General features: G+C 41.8%; 1 protein-coding gene across 2 annotated transcripts; it reads left to right on the top strand.

Annotated features, from left to right (window-relative positions):
* Nucleotides 1-2952: 2952 nt before the first annotated feature.
* On the top strand, nt 2953-18845 carry LOC133270772 (caspase-10-like). Of its 2 annotated transcripts, XM_061456264.1 has the most exons (11): nt 2953-3288; nt 7405-7737; nt 7876-7975; nt 8513-8648; nt 9403-9491; nt 11141-11177; nt 12382-12470; nt 13961-14072; nt 14929-15213; nt 15334-15433; nt 17027-18845. In XM_061456264.1, exons 2-11 carry the CDS (start codon nt 7427-7429, stop codon nt 17196-17198), a joined length of 1431 nt encoding a protein of 476 aa, XP_061312248.1. In that variant the 5' UTR covers nt 2953-3288; nt 7405-7426; the 3' UTR covers nt 17199-18845. The 2 variants fall into 2 exon arrangements, with proteins under 2 accessions (XP_061312248.1, XP_061312240.1); XM_061456256.1 differs by having other exon boundaries at nt 2955-3288; nt 14929-15433.
* The last annotated feature ends 49 nt before the right edge of the window (nt 18846-18894 follow it).

Below are 18894 nucleotides of genomic sequence, written 5' to 3'. Positions count from 1 at the left end.
ATGTTATTTTGATTAAAAATTCAGCTCTTTTTATTTTGTATTTTATTTGCATGCTAACTCTAGGAAGTTACATACACGGTTGTGAGGAAAAGAAATTTTTGCACAATTTAGAAAAGTAACTCACCTGTATTGCAAGCCTATGCGTTCCATACTTTTTCCACTTAGTAAGCGATAGTGTCCTCTTTAAAAAAGTTTCTGTATACTTTTGTTACAGCTTTGAACTGGGAAATGTAGACCAAAAATTCATGTTATCAATGTGTTATTTGTGTAACTGAAATTTTATGTAGGCACAGGCATAAGAGGAAAAACAGAAAAGAATTTTTTGGAAAATTCAGACATTCTCTAAAAGCTTGTTCCCTATGAACATTAAAGCAAAAATATTAAATCCGATTGCATTAAGTTTTAGGTGTGGAAATAAACGCATCATAGTGGGACAGGAAGAGGGGTCAGGTCTTTCTTCCATTTTATTGTTTTCTAAGAAAGGGCCCATTGAACTGGTCTTTTTCTTAAACTGGTGCCATCTTGCTTCTGGCTTTAAAAATACTTGTGTCTTAAAACTACGTTCATATATATTCCACACACTAAAGTAGAGAACTTACTGCACTGCATCAACAGAACGGTCTATATTATATGTGATAGGTAATAAAAATAACATTAATTTCTAACCCTGAATATTTAATAACTTAGATACGTAATAACATTATCGTAGAATAAGGAACAAATTAATTTTGAAACTATACCTTGCTAATTTTTCATAGGGTAAGAGAAGGATTATAAAATGACAGGTTTGGACTCTTAGAAGTTACTTCCTGGAGTGGCTGGCAAATGAAGCTAATGGTGAAACAAGTATTTCCTGTGGTTGTAGAAGTAAGATAGGATTCCTAGTTACCATATGTAGCAACGTGATGTTAATAAATGTGGTGTCTTTCATAAATTAACTTCACTTTTTCCCGTTTCCCTTATTAGCTTTTGCATGCGATGAGCACTTCTGCTGCCTTGTAGACAACCAAAAGCAGGGAGAATGGAACAAAGAGGAGGCAGAGAGATGAGGGAAAGAAATACAAAAATTTCAATTAAGAACAAGAAGGGGAATGGCAGGGAGGACCAAGAGAAGAACAAATAGGGAAAAGAAGATTTGGAGGAGAAACACAACATCAGTCCTGGAAGGAGAAAGAAGAAAACAAGGAGATAAGGCAGAAAGTAAGAACAATAGAAGCTGTCCTTAAAGGATCTAATGATGTGGTGGGCTTTGTGGATTGGTGGTTGTTTTTTTGAGTGTCACCAAATACAACCATTTACTTAAAAATATTACCAATAGGATATATTATGTTTCTGACAGTTTTGTGACTATGTAGGTTTGGGGATTATGAAGTGTACGTGTTCTTCACCTTGGTGCATGACCCCTTCCCTAAGAAGTGACAATGAAAACTCCAGAGGCTCCTGTAAGTAACCCTTGCAGTGAAGAAGGGAGTCTCTTTGTGTCTGGCTGCTTGGGTTAGAAGTGGTCACAGCCTTCTTAATGACGAAGGAGTTGTGGGGATGTCATGTATTGCACAGCATTCATGAATGTCAGATCCTCATTTTCTACACTGATCCTCATTTTCTACACTTTCTATCCTGCCCCTCTACTTTGCTCTTGTGAGACCTCACTTGGAGTATTGTGTGCAGTTCTAGTGTCCTCAACATAAAAAGGACATGGAACTATTGGAACAAGTCCAGAAGAGGGCCACGAGGATGATGAGGCGACTGGAGCAGCTCCCATATGAAGACAGGCTGAGAAAGTCTGGAGAAGGCTGCGTGAAAACTTCATAGCAGCCTTCCAGTATCTGAAGGAGGCCTATAAGGATGCTGGGGAAGGACTCTTCATTAGGGACTGTAGTGACAGGGCAAGGGGTAATAGGTTCAAACTTAATCAGGGGAAGTTTAGATTTGATGTCAGGAGAAAGTTCTTTACTGTAAGGGTGGTGAGGCACTGGAATGGGTTGCCCGGGGAGGTTGTGGATGCTCCATCCCTGGCAGTGTTCAGGGCCAGGTTGGACACCCAGGTTGGGTGACATAGTTTAGTGTGAGGTGTCCCTGCCCACAAGGTTGGAACTTGATGATCTTAAGGTCCTTTCCAACCCTTAACTATTCTATGATTCTGTGATCATAAATGTGATTTGAATCGGTGCCATTACTAAAACAGCATGATTTAGAAAAACTGGTGCTGTTACTACTAAATTATAAATGCTGTATTTCAGGCTGAGTTTCTGAAGAAAACTTCTGCATGCAGTCAGACTGGCTGTCCCTGTCTCTTAGGTCACAGTACAACTCTGAAATTCTTGGTCAACTCATCTTGTAGACCTCTACAGCTCGTTAAGTTTGTCTGTGAAGTTTTACAGCTCTATAAAAATGAGCTGACTGAATAAAGGACAGCAAGCCTTTTATTTTCAACAGACAACTCGGCCATTGTTGGTGTGTTGGACAGGAGCTCTTCGGCAAAAGCAAGGAGACTCCATTACTGTTCTGGCTCCATTGACCCGAGGGTATGGCAGGATACAGATGGACGCTGGAAATGGTGAAAGCTCCGAGGAGCCAGCTATACTGCACTCCTCACCTTCCTCTTCCTCCCTTTACTCTGCAGCAGGGCAGTGGAGGGGACACACCCGCATAAAAACAGCACTGAAGGCCTCTCATGCACGCAGTACTCTCAAGCTGCCTGTCGGTGAAAAAAACCTCTGCCAGAAACGGGTTTTTGTCGGGGTTTTTGTCGGGGCCTTTTTGTGCCACGTAGCGTGCTTTAAAATGGCTTCATGGCGAAAGCGTTGCTGGTTTCGTCCCGGAAACGGTGTCCGTGGCTATTTTTCAGACTACCTGGAGAAGTTCTTCGGCCGGGGGGCGGGCAGGCACCTCACAATCCCTGAGGGCGAGTGCTCCGAGGGGCCCGGCCGGTTGCCCGTGAGCGGGAGAGAGGGAGAGGGAGCCCGAGCCCGGCCAGCCACCGCAGCGATGTGTAACCCTTCGCGGACGCTCTCCCAACTCCTTTCCCAGATGGACGCTGTCCCACTTCCCGCCCCCTGCACCGGGATGCCGCCTCCTTCCTGCACGGCCCCGGGTTGGTGGCGCGGACAATCCCGGTTTCGGCAGAGCGTAGAGTTTAGCGCCGCTCCGCAGGGAGTGCCGGGATCATGACTCAGCACTTCGGTATGCACCGCCGACTGGCCGGGAAATAAACTGGGAACTGCTGAGCGCCGCCCCTAGAGTCGCTGCTGGGAGAGGGAACGGTGTCTGTCTAAATTCACGTAGGAGGTAAGAAGGGGGGACTGAAGTGGAGAGGGAATGAAGGAAGGTTTCAGCTCCCGAATCCAAAACCTCGCCACTTCCATCCGGTATTGCGTGTCTGCCTCTGTGCTGCCCGCGGGGCCGGAGCCACCTGCTCCCCTTGGTTGTGGGGCTGGGCTTCAGGATTCCTTGTGCCCCTTAGTTTATGTTTTCGGGTTGTTTTTTTTGTTTGGGTTGGGTTTGGTTTTTTTAATATATTTTGAAATATTTTTGCCTGGGAGTGCCCCAATCAGTCAAACTTTAAACAAAAAAAAAAAAGCCAGTAACTCTCAGAATCCTTATTACTTATTTTGTGTGATTTTTCTTTCCTGGGTATATTGCGGAACATGAATTGGAAACGCTGATACATCATTTTTCTGCGTGTTAATGTTCTGTCCGCTAATGTCCTGCTAGCTCTACATGTAAATACTAGGGTGAGCCGCGGCAAACCTAGGGAGCAGGTAGGTCTTGGGCCCTGTGTGTGTTAGTACTTAGCATCAAGTTGTTTTACTGGAATAGGGATTGATTGATTGTTTCTTTGCTTTAGGACTCTGTCGTCGTTTTTTTTTTTTTACCGTGTGTTTTACAAATGCATGAATTGGTAGAGTGTTCTAAGAATAGTGTAATAGTAAGCTGAGCAGGGGATGTGCAGGCGAGTGAGCAGTGTTTCTTTTCATTGTAGTGCTGGGAGAGAGGGCCAGCCCAGCCTGCCCTCAGTGCAGAGCTGGGGAAGAGAGGTTACAGACGGCTAGTAAACGCAGCACATGTACAAGGGTATTTCAATGTTTGAAATGAAAATCTCTTTCCAAGAATGGCAGCAACACAGACTTGGAAACTCTTTTAAAGGAATTAGAATCATAGAATAGCTAGGGTTGGAAAGGACCTTAAGAGCATCAAGTTCCAACCCCCCTGCCATGGGCAGGGACACCTCACACTGAACTATGTCACCCAACCTGGGTGTCCAACCTGGCCCTGAACACTGCCAGGGATGGAGCATCCACAACCTCCCCGGGCAACCCATTCCAGTGCCTCACCACCCTTACAGTAAAGAACTTTCTCCTGACATCAAATCTGAACTTCCCCTGATTAAGTTTGAACCCATTACCCCTTGCCCTGTCACTACAGTCCCTAATGAAGAGTCCTTCCCCAGCATCCTTATAGGCCTCTTTCAGATACTGGAAGGCTGCTATGAGGTTTTCACGCAGCCTTCTCCAGACTTTCTCAGCCTGTCTTCATATGGGAGCTGCTCCAGTCGCCTCATCATCCTCGTGGCCCTCTTCTGGACTTGTTCCAATAGTTCCATGTCCTTTTTATGTTGAGGACACTAGAACTGCACACAATACTCCAAGTGAGGTCTCACAAGAGCAAAGTAGAGGGGCAGGATCACTTCTGTCAACCTGCTGGTCACGCTTCTTTTGATGCAGCCCAGGATAGGGTTGGCTTTCTGGGCTGCAAGCGCACACCAAAGCTGGCTCATGATCATTTTCTCATCAACCAACACCCCCAAGTCCTTCTCCGCAGGGCTGCTCTGAATCTCTTCTCTGCCCAACCTGTAGCTGTGCCTGGGATTGCTCCGCCCCAGACACAGGACCTTGCACTTGGCATGGTTAAACTTCATAAGGCTGGCATCAGCCCACCTCACAAGTGTGTCAGAGTCCCTCTGGATGGCATTCCTTCCCTTCCAGTGTATCAACCAAACCACACAGCTTGGTGTTAGTGCTGGATCTTGCTTCAGTTTGATTTGACAATGAAATAACTATAAAATTACAATGAAACTTGCCCCTGTTTTCTTAAAACTTTTTTTTTTTTGACTCAACTGCAGTAATTTACTCTAAATTCTCAATTGTCGTTGTCATGTACAAAGCCCAGCCAGTAACTCAGAGCCATTCAGCCTCTTGCTCACTCTCCCCCTTCTTTCTCCCCCCACTCTGTGAGGAAGGGGGAGGAAAATGGAAAGAATGTAACTTGCACGGGTTGAGATAAGAACAGTCCAGTAACTAAGGTATAACACAAACCACTACTGCTACCACCAGTAATAATGATGGTAAGGGAAATAACAAGGGAAGAATGCAATTGCTCACCACCTGCTGACCCAGCCCGACAAGAGCAGCGATCTGGGCCTTCCATGTAACTCCCCCCAGTTTATATACTGGGTATGATGTGCTGTGGTATGGAATATCCCTTTGGCTAGTTTGGGTAAGGTGTCCTGTCTCTCCCAGCTTCCTGCGCCACTCCTCACTGGCAGAGCACAAGACTGAAAAAGCCTTTGGTCAGAGTAAAAATTACTTAACAACATTACTTACTAAACATTACAAAACACATGTTTTTAGTTGTTGCTGTCAGCACTGTTTTAATGCTAAAGTTGAAAACACAGCACTGCGCCAGCTACAAAGAAGGAGAAAAATGGCTGCTACAGCTGAACCCAGGACAGTCATAATTCAGTTTGTACCTGGATTATATAGGCTTGTTTAGGCAAGGATCAATGCAACTTAAGTTATTTTACTAAATGTAGTTCATTAAAGCATGTGAATAGGGTTTTGAAGTAGCTTTTAGCTAAACAAATTTAAAGTCTGATTTACTGTGAAGTTACATAATTTCTGGTTATAGCTATGTCGTGGTTTAAACCCAGTCAGGCAACTTGTTCACTCACTCCCAGTGAGTGGTGCTGGGCTGACAACCATCAAGGCCCCCCCCCCACCGGGGCTCTCCCCTTCCCCGCTCCCGGAGGAACGGGGAGGAGGATCGAAAGGGTGCAACTCCTACGGGTTGAGACAAGAACAGTCCAGCAACCAATGTACAACACAAATCACCACCGCTACTACCAACTACAACAATGATAAGAGAAAATAACAAGGGAAGAGAATACAATACCACCGGCCAAGAAACGAGTCCCACCCGGAAGCCCCTGTCCTTCTGGGTAACTCCCAGTTACCCCCCACCCCGGGCATGACGTGCTGTGGTATGGAATACCTCCCTGGCTAGCCCGGGTCAGGCACCCCATCTCTGCTTCCTCACAGCTTCCCCTCCTCCCTGGCAGAGCATGAGCCTCACAAAGTCCTTGGTCAGGGTAAACATCACTTAGCAACAACCAAAAACATCGGTTTCACCAACACTGTTCCCAGGCTGGAAGTCAAAACACAGCACTGCACCAGCTACCATGAAGGAGAAACATGACTGCTACTGCCGAACCCAGGACAAGCTAACAGGCTGAGATCTGAACCTTTCTGATAGCAGCTTAAGTGAAGAGGGTGTAACTACACATGGGAGTTCATATGAGTAGAGAAGGAATGTGAAGAACAATTATTGAGCTATGGGAGACCAAGTACAGGAAAAGCAGTCTATCATTTTTTCGGTGCACAGGCTCTGACTTGTGACTTGGGGATATAGAAGAGATTGTTGCATTTTTGTGTTCAGAGGCATATAGAAAATATAATCCCCGAGTCCAGATGCCCAATTATGAAAACAAGGTTTGACAGAACCAAGGAATCCTAAAACTGAGTGCTGAATGCTGTTAGGTTTTTGTTCACATACTTATAAGGGAGTCTTTATGGTATTCCTATGCCAAAGGTGAAATACTGTCTGGTAGCAAGATGTGACTGGGAATATTTGGATGCTCCGCAGCTTCATGGTGTGGAGCCTTCTTGGGTGTTAGCCTTGTAACAGAGGAACACCTCCCCGCTACAGCCCGAGAATAATGAGCCCTTGGACTGCACATCAAGGAACAAGTGTGAACCACCGTGCTCTCTCCACTAAGAGCTGTAATAAAGTAACTGCAAGGACTCTTTCCACCTACAATGGAAAGAAGCAAAGATATAAGCATGGGAGATGTTTGAAGGAAACAATAGAACCTACGGACCTCTTGAGGTCATGTAGCCCAGCTTTCTGCTTGGAGCAGGGCTGACTTCCAATTTAGAGCTGGGTTATTCAAAGACCAAATCTGGTCTTTGTTGTTGTCGTGTGTTTGGAGAAGAAAGTTTCAAATTTATTTGAAAGGGAACTCCTCAGAGAATTTCATCCACACTGGTGTTGGATGAAATCTTATTACAAGGATTATTATATTGAAGATTCTAGTATTACTAGCATTTGCTTTCTGCTTTCTGTTAGGGAGACCATTGGTTCCAGCAACATGGATGATGTCAGTTTGAAGTTCCATCAGCAGCTTCTGTTCATTGATGAAAGTCTGGTGGCTGAAGATGTAGCAGCTTTAAAATTTCTCTGTACTGACTTTCTCCCCTTCAGAAAACTAGAAAGGGTGAAGTCAGCAGTGGACATCTTTGAGCTTCTCATGGCTGAAGAATATCTGAACGAGAAAGATACTTTCCTACTAGCTGAACTCTTATACACAATTAAATGTCATTCCTTGCTCAAGAAACTTGGTTATACCAAGGAGAAAGTGCAGGAATGTCTGCATGAGAAGGGAAGAGTGTCTCCTTACAGGTAAGCTTGCTGCAGGATTCCACTCTCTCCATTCCATCTATGCCACACTTTTCCCTTTCCATTTTTAAATTCTCAGATAGCTTTTAGTTTCTATACCATCTTCTGTTCTGCTTTTATCTTACTGGATCTCTGTTACAGGCAGATGCTGTATGAATTGTCAGAGAACATTACCAGTGACATGTTGAAGGATATCATATTCCTCCTGAAAAACTGTCTTCCAAAGCGACGGGTAACTCTGGTATGTGAAGAGAGACAAATATGTATATGGTGAGAATGGAAGAAGCAGGGGGGAAATAGGAGGAAAAGGATGAAGAGAAAAGTATTTGGTGGAATAGGGCATAATCTGCAGCTAGGCTGGTCAGTATTTATAGGGTTAGCAAGGAGGTTTCTGTTGACAGATAAATATGGAATTTGGTGGTTTGTGCCAAGGTCAGTCACTGACAATCCACAGATCATAGAAGGGTGGCAAATCAAATCTTCGCCCGACTTGAGCCATCTGCAAAGGAGATTCATGTCTGTATGTCTTTAGTACCATTTCCCAGCAATGAAGCCTTCTTAAAGCCAAGAGTCATTAAAATGGTTCGGGTGAATCTGTTTGAACAAGACCATATCAAATAATAACACAGCCAGTAGCTTTCCATGGAGCAATATTTCCACCTTCTACAGTGATGTAAAACTGACCCTTTGGACATTGTTCGTAGGAAGCAAAGTATATAATAGTGTAGGTTTTGAGTTCTAAGGAGCAATAACCAAATTCTTTCTTTCTGGCTGTCAGTCTGCTCTGGAATTGCTGATTTTATTGGAAAAACAGAGCCTTTTAACTGAGAACAATGTACAGATACTGGAGGAAGTCTGTATGCATGTTTCACCCAATCTCCTGGAAAGAGTAAACTGCTACAAAAGGGCAAAAGGTGAGAAATTCAGAGTCGGGAAGTACATTTGCTAGAATGCAGGAAGTACTAGAAGGGCTTGGGCAGCTGAACCTCAAGATCCTATGTTTGGATTGCTGGAACAGGAGCTAGAGAGGGATCACACATCTTCAAGCACAAATTTGTCTTAACAGTCTCTAGCCTGTTTTACTTCCTACCTGAATTCCTGTAGCAACATACTGGAATATCTGAGGCCCAATAGAGCAGTCCAGCACATACAGAACAGGCTGGAAAACTGAAAATCTATTTATAGTTCTGTTGCACTTCTCCATTTCCCTATGAATAGTATTGAAATGATTTAAGAATATGCACTACAACAAGGCAGTTGCCTGCTAATAAGACAGTGAAGCACACTGTGTGCATGTGTATTTGAAGTGGTAGGCTCTGTTATTAAATGTGTGATACGTATTATCAGGGATTATACTGCAGTTTGTAATATTCCTTCATTTAGCATCCTGAAGTGACTATAAGCATACTGGGGAAAATGTTCTATTTATTTAAGCACTGGGAAGCAAGTTCTGGGAAATACAAAGCTACTTGCACCCCAATAGATGCAACAGCACCAAGTGTTTTGTGAGTTCCATTCCCATGTGCTTTCTGAGCATATTTCAAAGTTGCTTTCTATTTTAATATATCTCTCAGTAAGCATTGGTACACCTTTGCCTAATGTGCAGATTCATACTGGTTTAACTAGAAGGCACTTGTCTTCTCTCTTTTTGTCTCTTTCTGCTCTTAGTGTCTCTGCCTCAGCAGGAGAACACTCTGCCCATTGAGGAAATTTCACTGTCTCACACTGGAGATATCAAAGTATTCCCTTTCTCAGAGGTACACTGCACTACATATTGCAAGCTTGGGTTTTAGTGGTTTAAGGGGTTGGGTTTTTTTTTTGCCCTAATTTTGAAACCATACTGGCTGTGTTTTTGCTAAATCTTCTTACTTAGTTTAGGAATGGAAAAAGCGTATTTTTTTCAGCACGTAAGAAATACAGTTGCATATAATATGAAATAGTGGAAGCCAAAACCACTATTGGTCATGTGCAGCTGGGGGGGTGGGATGATGTTAGAAAGAGAGATGATTGAGAGCAAAAGCTAGATGGGGCCTTCTAGAGAATGGGTTAGTCAGTTGGTGCTGTGTTGTGGTTTAACCCCAGCTGGCAGCTAAGTACCACAAAGCCACTTGCTCCCTCCTCTCCCCCTTGCTTTGTGGAATGGGGAGGAGAATCAGGCAAATGTAAAACTAATAGGTTAAGAACAGTTTAATAATTGAAATAAATGGAAATAACAATAATAACAGGAAAAAGAGAGAGGAATAAAACCCGAGAAAAACTACTGATGCACAATACGATTGCCCACCACCTGCTGACTGATGCCCAGCCGGTTCATGAACAAGAACTCCCCAGCCAGCTCTCCCCAGTTTATATACTGAACTTGATGTTCTAGGCTAGGGAATACTCCTTTGGCTGGTTCAGCTCACCTATCCTGGCGGTGCTCCCTCCCAGCTTCTTGTGTCCCATCCCATGGAAGAGCATGGGAAACTGAGAAGTCCTTGACTTAGGGTCAGCATTACTACTCCCAGTTTTTCAGTGTACCGGTCCTATCAGTTAAACCGTTCTTGCAACATGAGGAATCACACTGGGAAATTTACCAGGGCTATAACTGATGTCTTTTTTGGGGAAAAGGAGAGGAAAGGAGGGGGTGTCAGTCCAGCTGTGGATGAGGAAACCCAGTGATCTTTCTAAGGATACCTCCCAGCAGTGAAGTTCTAGTAGACAAGAGCTGAGGAAAGCAGGCTGTTTCATATTAGAAGGGTTTGCATTACTTCTGCTTTGAGCTGTATTTGCTCTACATGTCCCCAGGGTTTGGGGAAGCCTTCATGCGTGGCACTTGGCACAGTAAGAAAATAAATGTAGTTTTATTAAGGAAGCATAGATTTAAAAGAATTTTAAAAGAATAAGTGAGTGTTTCCATAATCCTGATGATTGTATTTGATTTGTCCTTCAAATGATGAGAACTCATACATTTTTTTCCATGCTGTATAATAAACCATTGACACTTTACTGTTAGAAGATGTTTCTACTTAGAACAGTTTATAGAATTCTATGAATTCTATATTTTTATAGAATTCACTATCCAAGACAATTTTTATAGGACCATGTTGGGACTTTCATTTTGTTTATAGTGACTGCATATACCTAGAGTGAGAGAATCATTTGGAAGTGAAAGAAAATTCTTTGCTGTTTTCCTTTATCTTTCAGAAAAAAAACATAGTTATTTCCACCTTTGTGAGATTTGCTGTAATTGGGAATTCTTTTGTAATTTCATTATTAAATGCTTTACTGTTCTTAGGAATTCAGTATTTTTCCTACTCTCTACTTAAAAAGCTTTGTATTAAGCCTATTTTGCTAAAATTGCGATGAAAACTTGTTACATATAATAAGGATTTTTAACATGATATTCCCCATATTCAAAATACAGGAGACCTCGATCAAGTCTATCGGTTCCAATATCAATGGTAAGGATTTCTGAAAGTATGTTTTGTTTTTATTTTCTTTACATAATGTTGCATCCCTTTACTTTCTCTGGGAAATTTCTAGCATTTGGATAAATGCAACGCACTTACTCTGCTGTCTTCTTGGAAGGCTGTTTTGCTTCCTGCACATATAGATGTGAAGGATTTCAGTTCTTAGAGAAAAGAGGCAGGAGAAAATTGGCAAATCCTTTGTATTTTGCCAGTCACTTACTAGAAACTAATGCGTTTTCTGGAAAGTGAAATAACGGTGGTCTGATTAGAAGCAAAGAGATTATTTCTTTCCTGAAAACAAAAACCAAGTTTTTTGTTTAAATATGGCTGGGAGGACAAGAGAACGGGACACTCCGATTGTTTATAAAACTGTGATGTTAATTTTTTGGGTGCAGGTCTTCACCTGTAACTTTTTTTGCTGCGTGGATTGTTACTTTGATGAGCTTGGGATTGTTGCATGTTAAAGATGGATGGTTTTGACCGCATTAATTAGAGTATGAATTGTACAAAGGGAAACAAGCATTTTAGGGCATTCAGAAGGAGAAGTAAATGAAGCAGCAATAAATAAAATTACATTTTTGGATCAGCTCCCTGAAAAGATTCTGTACAAATAACAGTGAGTAGTTTGCATTCATCTTTGTGACTCCACATCAAATAGACCAGCTGCAAAGTGTAGCAGTACAATGTCTGTCAACTCTTATCCTCTTTTAAGCTGTGTCAGTGCAGCCTTGCTCTGAAAGTCAGTCTGAGAGTTGGTATCAGTGCTTTGGGAACAAAACAGAACAAAGCATATCTCTAGTGGGAGCTTCATTAGTTTACACTGCAGATCCTTCTTACAAGACAGTTAATTTCTAAGCTGATTTGCAAATGAAAAATTAATTTGAATGTCTCAGAGTCTATCCTTATACCATGGATGCTTTTGTTCCACAATGCCAATACAAATAGAAACCTTGCCTTTGTCACAAAAATAATATATATAAAAAAAATAACTGGAGACATGTTCAGATTAGGTCCTTTGGACATGATGATGCTATCATGTATGGAGGAATTATTCCTTTCAATGAAACAGTATTTCAAATACAAAAAATACAGTACAATAGCTAAACTCATTTTTGCTACATCCACCAATATTGGATTTCTCTTCATAAATATCTGTGCTGTTTTGGTTTGATGGGTTTGTTTGTTTTTTTTCTAGATAACAAAGAAGCATGTCTTACCCAAGGCTTCTCTGAAATAAGGGTGGAGCCACCTGGAGGACTCAGCAATGCAGAAAGTGAATCCAAGGTTTGAGACAATCTCTTAAATCTTTCTCTTTTTGAATACCTGGGTGTGTGAGGTCTAGGTGTGTAATGACATTGATCATGCAAGGACACGTGAGATATGTGTGTGTCTCATGAAGTTTTTTGAATTGTCTGGTCAACTGGAATGTGTCAGAGAATATTTTAACCTTGGAGACCAGAAATTTACCAGTATTGGAAGGTGTGGTGGAGGCAAAACAGGCATAATACCTTTGACATTATCCACACATTAGTGCACCTGCTTGTCTTCCTGCTACAGGCAAAACAGTGGCATTTTCTTAGGTTGTGCATTTTGGAGATGGCAGCAGAATGGGCAAGACAAAAACGTAGCTTCACAGTTCTCTTTCTGAATCTGGCTTAGAAAAAGCTTCAGAACATCTTGAAATTAAGTCACAAGGGGTAGTATGCAAAGACCTTGTGAGAAGAATAAGGGAAGGCAAGAGTTTTTAGTAAGCTACTGCAGGCTTATAACAATCTTCCTCAGTAAAACATAGGTACAGCAGAAAATACCTCTTCTGTGAGATCCCTTCTTAGAAGCCTTGTGTACACTCATTAACCTTGCACAGCAGTGTAACCACTGAATTCTCTCCCTAGCTTTTTTCTCTGGCATGGATATTGAGGAAGTAAGTTGCTGTGGTGGTTTATAGTCATTTAATTTTTTGAAGTTCTGTGCTGTAACATATCTTTTCATCAACTGCTTTTTAGACTTCTGTAGCAAAGGTACTTGTTCCTGCTGTTGCAGGAGCTTGGAGTGCTACCTTCATTTTGTTCTACTAAAATGCACAAAAGCAGGTGTGCTTTGCTCTTTAGTGAGCAGAAAGGAACTGGAGTGGTGAAAGTTTTTGATTTCAGTCCGAGGTTGAACTTGAAGAGATGGTGATGGTCATTGAAGTTCTGGTGACTTTTCAGTTTCTAAAATGTTCTTTCTTAAGAGTGGGAAGTGGCTTTTTAAGTCTTAGCAAAACTGGTAGCGTAGCATGTTTATGCACTTGTGTGACCTCTGTTCTGCTTGTATGCCTTTCCATTGGATCAGTGTGAGCCACCATCTCCACGTATTCATGGTTGCTTTTGAAAAAAACAACTCAGATGTCTAACATTATACAGGTTCATTGTGAGCCCTCTGCCATCTGAAGTTAAAACATTGTCATGACCTTTGAAACATTGGGGACTTCTGTCCCCATCACCAGTTCAGACTGCAGAGTTGGCTGCTGGATCCTCCCTTTTCCATACAGATGACCAACCCAGCTGCCAAACCCTTCCTCTGCACTTTGATAGTATGGTGACAGAGTGTGCTCAAGGTTTCACCCATGTCTTTTCACACAAGAACGCATCATTGAGTTGCAGCTTTTCAAAAGTAGCGTACAGTTTTAGGTGCCTCTAATTTTTGGATGCCAATTTTGAGGCGTATTAAGGAAATAGGAGTAAGTTGAATAAATTAATTGAGGCTGTAAGCTTTTTTTCCTCTCCTTTCTACAGAAGATGAAAAACTACAAGATGGATGGACCACACAGAGGATTTTGTCTTGTTATTAATAATGTTAAATTCGATAAGTCTCTTAGTGAAAGGAAGGGTTCTTTCAAAGATGCTGGTAAGTTACTGAAGTGTGATTTTTGGAAGATGAGTCTCTGTTTTGCCATGCGAGTCAAATATTGCTCTGTTTTTTTATTGTCTGTATTTTAGTTAATATTCTGAAAGAGTAAAATGATATATGTTAATTTGTCATTTGTGTATCCTAGGGGAGAAAGGGTTAAAGGAAAAGTAACTACAGTTTCTGACGCAGTTGGATCATTCTTGAATAATTTTGAGAATCTCTTTACTTACCCTTTATCTATATAATAAGGAACTAAAACTAAAGCCATCGTTCTACATCATATAATGCAAAATTCCATAATCAAGCAACTCTGTGCGTACTTCTTATTCTGTTCCTTTTATTTATCTATTGTGTATGAAACTCTAATATTAGTTTCACTAAACTGCAACTGGAAAGTAATGATGTGAGGAAGGTTTTGAAGAATTTTAACTGAAACTGTGATGGGGGGACTCCTCATATTTTCCGGTGTCATTTGTGAGCTCACTTAGTATGTCATTATACACTGTAAAATGTCATTATATTTTCTGAAACTTTTCTAGAAAAACCCAGGAACTCTGAGCTGATGCCATCTTTTTTTATTCCTGTTAACCTTTAGTTGATCCTAAAGGTTATATATATATATATATATATATATATATATATAACACCTTTAGTTGATCCTAAAGGTTTTATATATATATATATATATATATATATATATATATATACACACACACATACCCTTTATATAGTGTAAGGGTGAATCTGCAGAAGGTGTAAGGTCTTTCCTGGTTCATATTAATTTGCATAGTGACTTTATAAAATTGTTTACTAGTGCCTCAGTTTCTCCTTTTATCTTTATTTTAAATTACAGAGGAACTGGAGAGAGTATTCACATGGCTAGGTCTGGATGTGAGGACTTACACAGATCTGACATCTCAGAAGATTAAAGAACTCATGCAAACTTGGCAGCAGTTGCAAGATCACAAAGACAGGGACTGTTTTATATGTTGTATTCTATCTCATGGAGAGTCAGGAGCAGTCTATGGGAAAGATGAGGAGCTTGTATCGATCCGCACAATCATGTCCTACTTCACTGCAACACAGTGTCCACAGCTGGCAGAAAAACCCAAACTGTTCTTTATCCAAGCATGCCAGGGTAAAGAGATACAGTGTGCTGTCCCTGTTAAAACTGATGCACGAATTCCAGACTCGTCTTCCATGCAACAGAGCTTTTCTCCTTCTGAAAGTATTCCTGAAGAGGCTGATTTCCTCTTAGGCATGGCCACAATTGATGGATATGTCTCCTTCCGGCATATTCAACAGGGTGCTTGGTATATTCAGGCCCTATGTAGCAAGCTACAGCTGTTGGTACCAAGGTAAATACTTTGCTTAGCTCTTCCATGAAGAATTGGGAGGAACTTCGCCCTTCTCTTTAACTCCAAAGGGAAATTCACATAGGAACTCTAACCCGTGTTCTGAGGTGGACAGTATTACTTAAACTGATGATTTGTTTGCTTGCGCTGATAAAGTTACATTTGTGGTGGATTGACCCTGGCTGGACACCAGGTGCTTACCAAAGCCACTCTATCAGTGGTACAGGGGAGAGAAAGTATAATTAGAGGTTCATAAGTTGAGATAAGGACAGGGGGAAATCAATTCACAAATTACAGCCACAGGCAAAACAGACTCAGCTTAAGTGAAATTAGATCTGATTTATTGCCAATCAGAGCAGAATTGGATACCAAAAAATTAAACCAGACCTTAATCCCTCCCCTCTCCCTTCTCCCTGGGCTTACCTTCACTCCTGAATTCTCTCGCCTGTCCTGCAGCAGTGCAGGGGGACAGAGAATGGGGATGCAGTCAGTTCATCTTTTTTCTGCTGCTGCTTCTCCCTCAAGTTGAGGACTCATCACACTCTTCCTCTGATCTAATGTGGGATCCCTCCCACAGGAGACAGTGTTCCACAAGCTTCTCCAATGGCTGCAGTTCTTCAGGAACTGTTCCAGCATAGGTCCCTTCCATGAGTGCAGTCCTTCAGCAGCAGACTGCTCCCATGTGGGTCCCCCACGCCTTCACAAGTCCTGCCAGCAAACCTGCTCGAGCCTGGGCTCCTCTGAACATGGATCCACAGGTCCTGCCAGGAGCCTGCTCCAGTGCAGGCTTCCCATGGAAACAGTCTCTATTGGGCACCCACCTGCTCTGGTGTGGGTTCCTCCATGGGCTGCAGGTGGATATCTGCTCTCCCATTAACCTCCATGGGCTGCATGGGCACAGCCTGCCTCACCACAGACTTCCCCAGGGGCTGCAGGGGAATCCCAGCTCTGGTGCCTGGAGAGCCTCCTCCCCTCCTTCTGCACTGATCTTGAAGTGTGCAGAGCTGTTGCTCTCACATATTCTTGCTGCTCTCTCCAGCTGCAATTGCTGCTGCTCAGTAGTTCTTTCCACTTCTTAAATGTGTTCTCATGGAGATGCTACCACTATTGCAGGTGGGTTTGCCTTGGAGCCAGCTGGCATTGGTTCTGTTGGACACAGGGGAAGCTTCTAGCAGCTTCTCGCAAAAGCCACCCCTGTAGCTACTCCTCCCTTCCCACTGCCACATAAACACAGTAAAATATTAACCCTGCTAGTGCCATAGAGATAATCTGAGGGATGTGAAGTTTACTGTAAAATTCTCTAAACCTCCTATCTTTAAGGCAGAAACGTCTGTTTCTTGACTGGATTTAGGTAAAAATACTTTAATCCATTATTTTTCTTTACTGGTTAAATCAAGCAAGCCAGGAAGAAAAGGTCTTTTGTTTTTCATATGACTTGAGAACAAAAGAGGAGAAATTTGGAGGAAAGGATCTGGTTTTTGTGTTTTAAATGTTTGTACTGTACCTTCTAGGTGATCTGGGAGGTGTTCAATGGAGTGCCTTCTGCTTGTTAATAACTATTTTTTATTTTTGCTTTTGCTCTCCTTATGTCTCTAGGGGTGAAGATATTTTGTCGATTCTTACAGAAGTTAATGAAGATGTGGCCAGACGTGTTGACCGCTTAGGCACAAAGAAGCAGATGCCCCTACCAGCATATACCTTAACAAGAAAACTTATATTCCCAATACCTAGAGACCCTCCTCCTTCACAGGAATACGGAGGCTTTTGAAATACATCCTTTTATCAGTGCATTTCACTTAAATGCAATTCACCACACGACCTGTTTTAAGGCAGGTATCCAGAATCCTGAGGAACTGTTAGCTTCAAGACAAAGTGTCATAATTTTTTTTCCATCCTGGGAAACTGGAGGAGATGCAATTAAAACAATCCATGTGCTAGCTAATTACATCATCTATATATCAGGGCTGGAGAAACATGCTTCAGTCATGTTAAATGTTTTTGTACCTGCAAAGATTACAGATACAAAAGTGTTTTTTCTGACAGCAGGAGGGTTGCAGGTAGCTTTCTATATCTAGTCCAAGATTGTTAGCAGTCTGGTTTAGGCTCATTGTGATTTAGTTTGCAGGCTGTCAATTTCAAATCCCACCTTCAAATCCACTAGGTATATTCACAGAGAAAGACAAAGGTGGGAAGGAAGAGGAGAAAGCTTAATTAGTAAGTGGAAAAGGACTTTCATCTTAATTTAAATTATGTTTTACTTAATGGAGAACTAGTCAAGTACTGAGATCAGTAGTTTGTTACATGATGCACACTGGTACAATCTAATGGCTAATTTAAACCTCATGTACCACGAAATCTTTCCAAAACTGATTAAAGCCAAGATGCTACATAGTATTTCCTTTGTGAAACCTTGTGAACTGTCATTCGCCCATCACTTCTGGAAGAAGAGTTAGGGTAGAAGATTTGCACACTGTGCAATATGATATTCAGTAGCGTATCTGTATAGGTTTATCAAATTGAATAACTATCTTAAGCATTAAATTTTCTGATTATCATTTCCTGTTTTAAGATCTAAAATGCAGCCACATGAGAAACAGAGCTCTTTGCTTAAGTTTGTAATAGAGCATTTTGTGAGTTAACTGAAATTTGTCACGCTGTTTTGTTATGAGTATTTATTACGTATGCCTGTGCCCTTCCTGTTTGTTACTGCATTAAATTCATACTTCTTTTTGAGAGCTTGGAGAGGTAAAAATAATGTACTGGGGTAAGCCTTATCTTTGTTTTGGACTGGCCCCTGCACGTTTGGGCACTGCTTTAGTCTGTGGGTTTTAAATACCTCATGCTTTAAGCTGAGGTGAAACTTCAGCAAAACACTGGTTGTTGTAGATGATTAATAACTGTAATTTAGGGTGAAGATTTGAAAGAGGGCTGTGTAGTGCTGTTGAATGCAATTTTTAGCTTGTACTCTTCAGGATTTGTAGGAGGGGAGCTTTGCATCGTACACAGCATTGAAATGCAGCCAGTTGCCAAAACGTAATGGTTGTTTTTTTATCATGATAGTATGTGACCCATCACATTTTGAGTCTTCTGAGCTGCCACGCTTGAAGTCACATCTGTGCCACAAAACAGAAAATGGTTTACCTTTTAGTAGAATTTATAACATACTGTAGTAGAATCACAAAGTTTCTGGCTCAAAATTACTGCTCGTACTTGGTGCACTCTTGTATGTTTGGGTGACAGTGGAATTTTTATCACTACAGAGTAAACATAATTTTGACCTTGTTTTGTGGGTTCTTTCATTTTTAAGTTTGGTGGACAGAGAACATCATTGTGTCGTCTTGCTTTCTCTGTAGAGACTTCTGTGTGGGTAATCTCAAGTGTAATCGTATGTAAGTAAAAGCAGTCAGAAGAGTCTGAGCTGAGTTCTGCCTTGAGTTACCTGGGGAGAGGGATCCACCACTCGT

This window comes from Pezoporus flaviventris, unplaced genomic scaffold (assembly GCF_033815535.1).
Source record: "Pezoporus flaviventris isolate CSIRO_AGI_PZ_B2104156 unplaced genomic scaffold, CSIRO_AGI_Pfla_v1 ptg000001l, whole genome shotgun sequence".
Taxonomy (NCBI): domain Eukaryota; kingdom Metazoa; phylum Chordata; class Aves; order Psittaciformes; family Psittacidae; genus Pezoporus; species Pezoporus flaviventris.
The sequence above is the reverse complement of the archived record's forward strand: the minus strand, read 5'-3'. Positions and strand labels throughout refer to the sequence as shown.